The 11,664-nt window shown below is 52.2% G+C and overlaps 1 protein-coding gene across 2 annotated transcripts in view; it reads right to left on the bottom strand.

Annotated features, from left to right (window-relative positions):
• Positions 1–8,894: 8,894 nt before the first annotated feature.
• Positions 8,895–11,664, bottom strand: part of RIPOR1 (RHO family interacting cell polarization regulator 1) — a 9,036-nt gene continuing 6,266 nt past the window's right edge. For both annotated transcript variants that reach the window (XM_006165223.3, XM_006165224.3), the window contains exons 15-22: positions 11,153–11,285; positions 10,747–10,882; positions 10,476–10,637; positions 10,062–10,220; positions 9,771–9,967; positions 9,597–9,680; positions 9,401–9,491; positions 8,895–9,276 (exon numbers count right to left, since the gene is read on the bottom strand). In XM_006165223.3, the coding sequence (XP_006165285.1) occupies positions 9,179–9,276; positions 9,401–9,491; positions 9,597–9,680; positions 9,771–9,967; positions 10,062–10,220; positions 10,476–10,637; positions 10,747–10,882; positions 11,153–11,285 (1,060 nt within the window). In that variant the 3' untranslated portion in view covers positions 8,895–9,178. The remainder of the gene's footprint in view (positions 9,277–9,400; positions 9,492–9,596; positions 9,681–9,770; positions 9,968–10,061; positions 10,221–10,475; positions 10,638–10,746; positions 10,883–11,152; positions 11,286–11,664) is intronic.

The following is an 11,664-nucleotide window of genomic DNA, read 5'->3' as shown; positions in this document are numbered from 1 at the left end:
ACACCATTAACCAAAAAAAAAAAAAAAAAGAAGAAGAAGAAAAGAAAACACATTAAAAAAAAAAAAGTCAAGGATGGGGAGCAGCAGATGGCATCATGGCTTTGTTGCTGGACTCCCATGTAATCGATCACGGTTCAAGTCCCAGACCCGAGTGGCTTATATTCACACTGGGCATATGTGTGTGTGTGCCCAAGATCCCAAGAGGAGGATGAAGGAGAAGGGATTGAGGCATGGCCATCCACTCTGAGGGGTGATTTCTCACTTTCTGTTTCTTTGCCTTTCTGTCTTTCTGGCAAGTGCAAGTGCCCTATAGCAAAAACCTCTTAAAAAAAAAAAAGATGAGGACCAGCTCCATGGCACAGCAGTAATGTATTCATGAGAAATCAGAATCCACAGGGTGAGGGACCAGCAGTTAGCGTAATGGCTATGTCGCTGGACTCCCACGTAGTCGACCGCGGTTCGAGTCCCGGACCCGGTGGCTTAAACTCACGCCGGGCGCGTGTGCGTGCGTGCCCAAGATCCCGAGAGGAGAATGGAGGAGAAGGGATTGCGGCGTGGCCATCCCCCCTGGGGGGTGATTTCCTGCTTTCTATCTCTCTGTCTCTGTCTGTCTGGCGAGCGCACGCGCCCTATAGCAAAAACCTCTTAAAAAAAAAAAAGATGAGGACCAGCTCCATGGCACAGCAGTAATGTATTCATGAGAAATCAGAATCCACAGGGTGACTGTGGTTTAAATCTCTGGTCCGGTCAGCCTGAAACACTGGGCACATGGGATCTAACAAACTAGAAGAAAGTAATCAAGGCCTGACTAGACCCTGTGGGGAGCATTCATCTCTCTCTTTCTCTTTCACACATGCACATATATATATATATATATACACACATGCATGTTCTCTATCATGAAGATAAGTCAAGGATTGGGACCAGCAGTTGGCATGGCTATGTCACTGGACTCCCATGTAGTTTACCGTGGTTCAAGTCCCAAACCCGGTGGCTTAAACTCACACATGCATATGCATGTGTGCATGCGTGCCCCAAGATCCCAAGAGGAGAATGGAGGAGAAGGGATTGCGGTGTGATCATTCCCCCTGGGGGGGGATTTCTTGCATTCTGTCTCTCTGTCTTTCTGGTGAGCACACGCACTCTATAGCAAAAACTTCTCCAAAAAAAAAAAAAGTCTAAGTATGAAAAAGTATGTGTAAACCTATAGCCTACAGGGGAAAGTGGAGTGGTCACTGGACACAGTAGCCATGTGAAACTTGACATTATAGCAAGGATGATTCAAGCTTCTACTTCTCAGCCATACCGTTTTCTCCTGACCCAGACCCATATATCCGGCTTCCTCCCAGATACTTCCTTTTGGATGGCTCCCAGGCCTCCCTTTCGAGCTATGTCAGCAACCCTTCTACCTGATTTGCTAGGGCTCCCCCTTTGGTGAAGGATACCAGCATCTATCCATTACCTTCTCATCTCCTCATCCCATCAGTCACCAAACCCTCCCCATACTGCCTTTGGAACATCTCTTCACTCTAGCCTTGATTCCCACTGCTTCCATTCTGGTCCAGGCCACTAGTGCTTTTGCAGACAACAGCTGAGACGCCTCACTGTTTCCTGCCTTTTCTTTTCGAAAGCATAGACATGATCACAAAATACCCTGCTTCAAGCCCATGGTTGGCTCTCTAGTGCCTAGGAGTAAAACTCCTCAGCTATTTCATGAGGCCTCTCATGACCAAGCCCTTCCTCACCTCTTCAGCCTTCTCTCTCTCTCTCTCTTTTCCTTTTGGAGAGGGAGAAGGAAGGATAGGAGAGAAAGGCAATTTTGGCAGAGTCTCACTGTGGTGATCCTCCTGCCCCAGTCTCCCAGTTAGCCAGGATCACAGCCTCCTGGCCTGTTGTGTTTGGTTTGGGGAATCTGGTCCAGGAACTGAACCCAAGCCTCCCAGGCAGCTTCCAGCCTTCCAAGTGGTGGCACCACATGTGCACTAGCACAGCGGGGTGTTTGACTTCATTGCTATCTACCCCCTCTGGCCCTTGAGGATTCAGCTTACTTGCCTCCTCCACCAGTCTGATCTCAGCCTTCCTTCCCTCTGCTGTTCACCGCTCAGGCATCTGTTCACTTCCTTAAATAGGATCCTAGAGGTCACAGTGCATTTTTGAAAGAATTATTTTTTGGGGCTGGCAGGTGGCATGGTGGTTAATTATTTTTAAAAGAATTATTTAATTTTATTTATTATTATTATTATTTTTTAATTTGCTATAGGGCATGTGGGCTTGACAGAGACACAGAGAGAGAGAAGGTGAAAAGCAAGCCTCCAGATCTTAGATTCCAACTGCAGTTGGCCATGTGGGGTATCCAGCACCCTAATCACCACACCACCTGCTGGCCCCCACAATGCATTCTAAAGAGCTGTTTCCCAGGGGACTAGAAGGAGGGTTTTGAGTTTCTCGGCTTTTTTGGTATTGAACTTACAGTACTGTCATACTCAATGTTTGCAGGTTGCTTTTGAGACGGGACCAGAATATCAGTTGGGAAGTTGTGTAGTAGGGAGCCCAGAGCTAAAGACAGATTTTAGAGGTATTTATCAAAAGATATTTCTTGATCACTTGGAGTGTATCTGGCCTTGAGTGCTGGAGATGGTACAGGCAAATGCAGTCTGGATAATTTCCTGGTCCCATACCAGACCTACTGAATTTGAATATCTGAGGAAGTGCTCAGATGAATCTTAGAATTGGCTAAGTTGGAAAGACCTCACCTGATTTCATTTATAAGAAATATCCAGAATAGGGACCAGCAGTTAGTGTAATGGCTATGTCACTGGACTCCCATGTAGTCGACCATAGTTCCAGTCCTGGACCCGGTGGCTTAAACTCACACCGGGCGTGTGTGCGTGCATGCCCAAGATCTCTAGAGGAGAATAAAGAAGAAGGGATTGCAGCGTGGCCATCCCCCCTGGGGGGTGATTTCTCACTTTCTGTCTCTCTCTCTCTCTGTCTTTCTGGTGAGCCCTATAGCAAAAAAACTCTCCAAAAAAATAAATAAAAAATAAAGAATGAATGAATAATTTTAAAAAAAGAAATAACAACTGGGACCAAGTTCCTCAAGGAAGGCACCCACTGTTGTTGCCCAGACCTGGGTGGTGCTTATACCTAGTAGAATCGTCAGCAAATACTTGTGGATATCTGTACCAGAGGTATAAAATCAATAAGCAATTGGGAACCAGCAGTTAGCGTAATGGCTATGTCGCTGGCAGCGTGGCCATCCCCCCTGTCGGTTTATTTCTCTCTCTCTGTCTCTCTCTCTCTCTGTCTTTCTGGTGAGCCCTATAGCAAAAAAACTCTCCAAAAAAATAAATAAAAAATAAAGAATGAATGAATAATTTTAAAAAAAGAAATAACAACTGGGACCAAGTTCCTCAAGGAAGGCACCCACTGTTGTTGCCCAGACCTGGGTGGTGCTTATACCTAGTAGAATCGTCAGCAAATACTTGTGGATATCTGTACCAGAGGTATAAAATCAATAAGCAATTGGGAACCAGCAGTTAGCGTAATGGCTATGTCGCTGGACTCCCACGTAGTCGACCGCGGTTCACGTCCCGGACCCGGTGGCTTAAAACTCACGCCGGGCGCGTGTGCGTGCGTGCCCAAGATCCCGAGAGGAGAATGGAGGAGAAGGGATTGCGGTGTGACCATCCCCCCTGGGGGGTGATTTCTCGCTTTCTGTCTCTATGTCTCTCTCTGTCTGTCTGGCGAGCGCACGCGCCCTACAGTGAAAATCTCTCCAAAAAAAAAAAAAAAAGCAATTGCACTGGGGTGTGATTATTATTGGCTTTTTTTTTCTTTCCTTTTTTTTGGTGGGGGGCTAGAGGATGCATGTACTCATCAGAGAGAGACAGAGAGGAAGGGATGAGAAAGCATGCCCCATCCCACTACAGAAAATGGTATTCTCCCTTTCACCAACGTTTCAGATTTGGGGCATGCATGCACACATGTACAGCGTTCTTCTCAAGCCGCCAGGCCAACCATATGGTTGGCCATGTGGGATCTGGTGACCTTACCCTCCAGGCCACAGAACCACTAGTAAGGCAAGCACAGCCTCCTGGGACAGACACAAATGGAGGCGCATGCTTCCTAAGGACATTTTGTTTTAACGTTTATATATTCATTCCTTAAGTGACAGAGACAAGACACCATGACAGGGTCTTCTTGTTTTTTTGGAGAGGTTTTTGCTATAGGGCACGTGCGCTCACCAGAAAGACAGAGAGAGAGAGAGAGAGATAGAAAGCGAGAAATCACCCCCCATGGGGAATGGCCACGCCGCAATCCCTTCTCCTCCATTCTCCCCTCAAGATCTTGGGCACGCATGCCCACGCGCCTGGCGTGAGTTTAAGCCACCGGGTCCAGGACTCGAACCATGGTCGACTACATGGGAGTCCAGCGACATAGCCATTATGCTAACTGCTGGTTCCCATGACAGGGTCTTGACACGACAAATCCACCCCCAGCTTCAGCCTACCTGAATCATGGGTACACGCAAGCCTGGTGTACTCAGGGAGATCTCTGATCAGGAACTGGCATCATTTCCATGTGGGTCTGCTTTGCGGGGCATAAGGTTTTAGTGCTGTGTCACCATCTGGCTGCTCCCCCAATCCCAAACAAATGTATGATGTCTAGGTTGAAGCTTATTTGGTGAGCAGGCCTGAGTGAGGTGAGAGCATACCACAAGCGAGTGGTATCAGGCCCAGAACAAGTGGGTCTTAAGAGTGGTCCAGGAAGGCTCTAGTGCAGGGTGAAAAGTTGAATGGTAAATGTGAGGCTGGGGAGGGAACAGACTCAGGTTTTGTGAGCCAGATGGAGTGAGCTGGACTTTACCAAAACTAAGAGGAAAGAGAGCCTGTAGTGGTAGACTCTTGTTTTAGAAATCTGATTACTTATGGGCAATGGATGGAAGACATGTGAGATCAGAGGCTGCCTCGGAGAAGGCCGTCTTAGTGTCTAGCACAGATGTACATGTCCTGAACTCTAGTCAATGGGCATAAAGAAAAAGAGGCAGAATTTAGTAATATTTGGCTGATGTCTGGGATGAGGGGATAGAAGAGAGTTAAGGATGAGGCCCAGTGGTATGTCTTGGAGACCTGGGTAGTTAGTAGCCCCAAGGCCTGGGGAAGAAACAGGTTTTGAGATGATGATCTAGAATTTGAAATGCGAGGGCATTCAAAAGGAAGTGTTCAGTCAGCAGCTGGACATGGCGTCTCCAAGACAAGTGAGAGCCGTGTGAGTGATTGGCGTATAGCCTCCGCCTATAGATGGGAGCCAGAGGAATGGAGGAGGTGGCCCAGGGAGTGTGTTTTAAGAGAAAAGGGCCCAGATTGGAGCCCTGTGGAGTGAATTTAAGAGGATGCCTGATGAGAAGGGGAGGAGGTTGAAGGATTTAGAGGAAATACCTACAACTGTCATGTTAGCCACAGCTATTGCGCTGTAAATTAGCATTTACTGATCATCCATACACCGTGGGTGTATTCAGAGACAAGTGAGACTTGACCTTTGACATTATACTTGGATTAGAGACCATCACCTGCTAACACGTTTCTGAAACAAGAGGCTCCTTTCTCACAGGCCAATGATTGTCTTATTTTCTAAATGATAAATTATGCTTCCTTAGCAGTTTATGCAAGGCACTGGAGTCCTTCCCAAACTCACTCTCTCATATCACCCGGGTCCAGAAATGCCAGGCCTGACAGCCGAGCCTGGAGCCTCCTATCCAACAGGATAGATGGCCTGAAGAGGACAGTCCAGGACTATGTGCGGGGTTAGAAGAGGCAGGGGCATGTCCTGTACCTGAGGCTTAGCAAATTATACCTACCCATCAGGCCCCAAAACAAGGAAGGCACCCCCGCTCTGTGGGCGAGACAAAGCAGCAGCCCTCTTCCCACATGCCAGCCCATCTGCTTCTTTGCCTTCACAAACATGCCTTTTTTTCCTTGATAAATTTTCTTTTTTTTTTTTTTTTTATTCTCTACAGCTTTGAGTACACAAGAAAGAAGAGTGGGAGATGGGAGGAAAGGTAAGCCTGGAAGAGGGCAAGAGGAAAATTGGGGGAGGCGGTCAGCTCCTGCAACCACCAACACAATAAATTATATGCATCCTCAACCACCTCAGTCTGGCCCGTTTTTTGCAGTGCGTGTACATCAGTTTCCTCTGGGCAGCGCCCCACAGATGATGGCCAAGGCATGGCTGTGGCCTTGATGAACTTCACTGATGGGGCTCCTCTCAGGATGTCAGAAGTCTTACAGGCCCATTCCCCTTTGTGCCCTCACAGAGGCTGGCACAGGCTGTATAGGACAGCTGGGCACAGGCTTTTCCTGCCCTGGTACCTTTGATTCATGATGCTTTTGGTGGAAGAGGACGGTCTTGGTCTCCAGACCCTCCATCACCTGGGGCAGCTGGAACGAGTGCCTTCCCAAGCTGCATGACAGCAGGGTTGGAGGTGGGACAAGTTTGCCCCGTGTGAAGGCCTGTGGGAGGAACCATGAGGTGGAGGGGATAGAAGGAAAGTGGATAGGTGGGAGGACAGAGGTTCTCTGCCTTCTACCATCTTCCAGACCTGGACCTGGGTGCAGAAGCCATTCTGCCTGACTTCGAGTCCCTGATGGGAGGCGTCGGATGTCTGTCCTGGGGTCTATCCATGCTGCTCTGAGTCAGCTTAGCTTGCTGCTTTAAGGCCTATGCCCTTTTTGTTCTGGACTTGCTAGTTCTTCACATGGCTATGCCCACAGAGTTCCCATTCTAGCTGCTGCTCACATTGACACCCACTCTTGGCTAGAGCTGAACACTAGGCTCTGGCCTCAGGACCCCCCCCTTGTAGAGGACAGAGTGTCAGGGGTCCCATCCCTCTCCTGCCCTAGAAAGCATGGACTTTCAGTGACAGGTCCAGGTGCCCCCATGCCCCACCTGGGCTGGATGATGGCATCTTTCCATTTTCTGCTGCTTGCACAGCCCCACGTTCTGGGGATTGAGCTATGAGCTCATACCGGCCCATCAAGCCATCTTCATTTTCCAAGGACTTGGTCAGCCAGTGTGCACTTCCTCTTTCCCCACCACTCAGGCTCTACTTTTGGTGCAAGTGGACAGTCTTGCTCTCCTGAGGGGCCTCTTGCAGGGCTTCAGGCCTGAGGGCCTCCCAGGCTGGTTCTGGGACTGCAGCCCTCCTGCAGGGCTGTGGGGCAGGCCTAGGTTGCAGCCAGCTTGGGGTGCTGACTTATACCCTACCATTTGTTTGCCTCCTCTGCCCCATGCTGCCTCAGCCAACCACCCAAGAAGCTGAGCTGTGCCATCCAGCCCATGCCACCCTTCCCAGCTACAGGGAGAGCATGAGTTGTGCCAGTGTACGAAGGGCTGTGTGCCTGTCCCACTTGGCCCCCGCCCACCTGGAGTGAGCACCTGCATCCACACACAGGTGTTTCCTGTGTGCCTTCCTGTTGCCGTTTTTTCTGCTCAGTGTGGCTTCCCCAGCAGGTGGTTGAGGCCACAGCCAAGGCTTTTTGTACACAGCTCTGCAACACTGGGGGAAGGGCTCCCTGGGGATCTGGGTCACCCCTCAGGGGGACTGTTAGCACCTCATTGGCTCTTCCTGAGTGCAGGGGCGCGCACACACACACACACACACACACACACACACATACTGCCATGCTACCACAGCAGTCACTGAGACACCAGAGTGGCTTTAGGAAATGGGGGAGGCCCTGCCCATGCAGTTTCCCTTGCCCCTAGATAATGGAAGTTCTAAAAGGGAGAAGGGTGGAGGTCCTGGTTCTCTAGCTGAGGTTGTAGGCCTCCCTCAAGCCCTCCTAACAGGCCTGCCATCCTGAAGTCCTACCCCAGCCTCATGTTCCTTGAAGAGGAAGGACTCTGTTTTTCTTTTGTTTTGTTTTGTTTTTAAGAGAGGCTTTTGCCATAGAGTGTGTACACTCGCAGGAGAGATAGAGACAGAGAGACAGAAAGTGACAAATCACCCCCTGGGGGGATGGCTATGCCGCAATTCCTTCTCTTCCATTCTCCTCTCAGGATCTCAGGCACACATGCATATGCACCCTGTGTAAGATTGAAGCCACTGGGTCTGGGGACTCGAAGCTTGGATGACTTTGTGGGGTCCAACGACATAACCATCTGCTGGTCCCACCTCCCAGAAGGCTCTTAACCTTGTGGATTAACACACTCATGTGCCAGGCAGTTCTGGGGGAGGTGAGTCACCTCCCCACAGTCATGCTTCCAGAAGCCACATGGGTCTGCCGGCTGTAGGGGGTCACAGGGTTAGGTCAGGTTTGTTATTACAGAGAGGGAGGCTGCTCCAGGAGGAAAAGGACTTGCTATCCCTGGTCATGTGGCGGCCATATGGGTCTCCTGCCTCCCAGGCCCCACTCATACCCTCTCAAGGATGTCTCTTGTACTCCAGCCTCCAAGAAGCTCCTTCAAGCCACTCTAGGAAGTTGCCTCCATGTGGGGAAGACGCTAAAGCCTGGCATGCGGTCATGTCGTTCTACTGCCCCCTGGTGGCCAGAAGTTCCACCCACACCATGCTGCCTTTTTCTGCCAGCCTCTCCTACCCTCTGGCCACTGCTTACCCTTTGGGCTGTCTCTAGGCCAACTCCACAGTTCAGCTCCATTCTAGGCCCATTGTTCCCAGACACGGATGGCTTAACCTCCCCAGCAACACCCCACCACCCTCTTCCCCTTGCTTTTTTCTCCAAGCTCAGTTCCACCCTCTGGGCTTTCTTCCACCCGGATTTCCAGGGCAGTGCACATGCCGATGTCACAGCTGGAGTGCAGATGCACTAGTGTCAGGAAGGTCCACAGCCACAGGGTGTTGGAACAGAGGGTCAGGAGTGCACCAGGCCACGTAGGAAAGGCATTTTGCTTTTTTATTTTCTGTAAAACTCTGTAAATAAAATACAAAACCAAGGGATGTGGCCGGGCTAGGCCCTGGACACTGATTTGTGGCTGGGAGGCACTTGACTGCAGGCACTGACTACCAACCCCAGGGGCAACGGAAGAATATATTAGATTTTCATTGATAGGACTCTGCGGGGGAGGGGTGTCTGGAGCCAGCCCTCACCCTCCCTGCCAGTGCCTGGTAAGCCTTAAAAGTAGGTGGGAGGGGTCCTGGGAGATGTGGCTGGAGGGTTCAGAATGCTGTGCTGGCCATGCTGCCAGGCCCAAAGATGCGGGGCAGGGCGTCCAGAGACTCCTCTAGCCGTCGATGGGCTGACTGTCCTTCTTCCCCTGTAATGCGTAAGGATGAGGTCAGGGGTTGTCTAGCCCCAGCCCAGCTCTCCCACCCCTGGCCCTGTCTTGCCCTACTCCCCTCTACCGAGATTTCTCAGAACCACACCACCCCCGGCCTTACCACACTGCTGCAGGCTCTGCCGGGCAGCTTCCCTCACTGCTTCCGTGTCCGTTTGGCACAGGTACACCAGGGGCTCAATGCCTTCAGGAGCCTATCAGGGGAGGGAGCGTTGAGGTGGGCCCAGTGGAGTAGGTAGGAGGTGCCCAGGGGTAAGGGTGCCAAGAGAAGAGAGAAAGGGGGGGTCGGTGGGAGTCACCTTGATGCAGCCCAGGGCCAGGCAGCCAGCCACTCGAGCCTGCACATCCTCATCCTCGAGCTGGTCCAGGAAGCACAGGAGGGCCTGAGTGAGGGCAGAAGGACAGATTTAGCCAGATACTGAGAGCCTGGGACCCCAGGTCTTGTCTTCAAGGGAGCCCTGCCCGACTCTTACCCTCTCCCGGAAAGCAGGGCCCAGTGACAGGCTCCGGAGCTGGGTGCTGACGGCCGCCATGACCTTGTTGTTGCCATGGACAAGCAGGGAGCTGAGGGCTCGAAGCCCGTCCCTTCGGAGCCGCCCCTCGGGGGCCAACCTTAGGGCCTTCAGCACAATAGCCTGGTCATCTGAGTTCAGATTCCGTACCAGTAACACTGAAAGAAAGGAGAGGGACCAGTTGGGACAAGGTGGCAGGGCAAAGGGCCTTTTAGGGTGGGGGAGGTCTTGTCCTTATGTCTTCATCCTCACCCTCCTCGGCGGTCTCAGTCACATAGGCCTCAATGGAGGGACAGTCCAAGGTTTCAACGTAACTCCAGAACTGGAAGATGGTGACCTGCTCTCCAGGGCCTGGCTGGGGCCTCCTGGGCAGCTTCTGTCCCAGGGCATCCTCCAGGAACTTTATACACACTGTAGGAGGCAGTGCCACAGGCCTCAGATTGGATGGACCCAGGCTTTGGAGAGGAAAGAGACTGCTCCCCTCCCAGGCTCAGGGTTTCCTGTCCAAACCCTGCCCATCAGGGTCCTTGTGCTTCAGGCATAAGCCTCCACTATTCCCCCTTCTCAGCCCATATGTCTGTGTGGGCTGACTTGCTTATCCTACAGTCCCTGTCACTGGGAACCCAAGAAAGGACAGGAGAAGGGGCAGGAAGGCAACCTACTCACCAGCCTCGGCTAAGCCTGGCTGGCGCAGGGAGAGGCGGGCACCGTACTGGTTGCAGAAGGTGAGGAGCACCTGCTCCATGGGGCAGATGAAGGGGCTGAGTCCTTCTGTGCACTGGTCCCAGAAGGTTAGGAAGCCAGGCCGAGAGGCTGAGAACTGCACCACTAGAAGAGGGGGTGAGGAGGGCACCATTGGCAAGAGCAGACAGGTGGGGAGATAGACACATGGGTGGGGATGGGGCGAGGGAGGACACTGGAGCCCACAGGGCTTTACCTTCCTGGGCAGAGGTGGCAGGGGTCTCCCATCGTCTGCTGAGCTCACATACTGCCTCAAGCACTCGGGCTTCCCGCAGCAGCCGCTCCAGGGCCCATGCCTCTTGGCAGCGCAGAGGCCCAAATGTGCCCAGTTTCTAGAAAACAAGGGTGGCCAGGTAGTTCAGACCTTAAGACAGGCTTGGGAAGGATAGAACACAGGGACTACAAGTCCCAGCATGCATTGGGAGAGACTGGGGGTGGGGCTAGAAAGTAAGCGGAATTATGTTCAGGAAGAGCCAGATGCCAGGATCCTGGGGCACAGAGGGGTGGAACTCAGAGGAAGAATAGAGGGCTAAGATTGAAGTGGAGGGCTCCCTGAGGTAGGGGTAACAAGGAAAGGGTGGTGAGACTACCACCAGCCTCACCAGCAGGAGGCGACTGCAGTGGTACAGGTGTTGGACCAAGGCAGCATCTAGGGCTGGACACCCAGTACTGAGAGGGCGGGCGCTGGGTGAGTCTAGGCAGTCCTCAGCCCCAGCCTCCGGGGCGCTGGGGGCCCTGAGAGAAAAGTGGGGTCAACCACCCCAGGAGCACACATCAGCATCAGGCCACCAGTGTTTATTTTTATTAAGCTCCCCCAATTCCAGAATGGAAGAACAGACAATGTGCAGACAACAGGCAATGGGTAAGTTCATGGAGGACTTCCAGGAAGAGGAAGGGGCTGGAACCAGCAGGTGATAGCAGGGGTCTCCGGAGCCAGCTAGAAACGCAGGGGCTGCCAGGGCTGGGATGGGTGGGAGTAGGGTTGCAGGCGAGATGGTCTGCGAGATGTGGACTGCCAGGGTCGGAGGACATGGGGCCAGAACCTGGGCAGCAGCAGAGGGAGGTGGGACCGAGCACGACGCTAAACTGGGCGCTTGGAAACACGACACAGGAG

Source organism: Tupaia chinensis, unplaced genomic scaffold, assembly GCF_000334495.1.
Source record: "Tupaia chinensis unplaced genomic scaffold, TupChi_1.0 Scaffold143830_1, whole genome shotgun sequence".
Lineage (NCBI taxonomy): Eukaryota > Metazoa > Chordata > Mammalia > Scandentia > Tupaiidae > Tupaia > Tupaia belangeri.
Note: the sequence above shows the minus strand (reverse complement) of the source record. Positions and strands in the feature narration are given on the sequence as shown.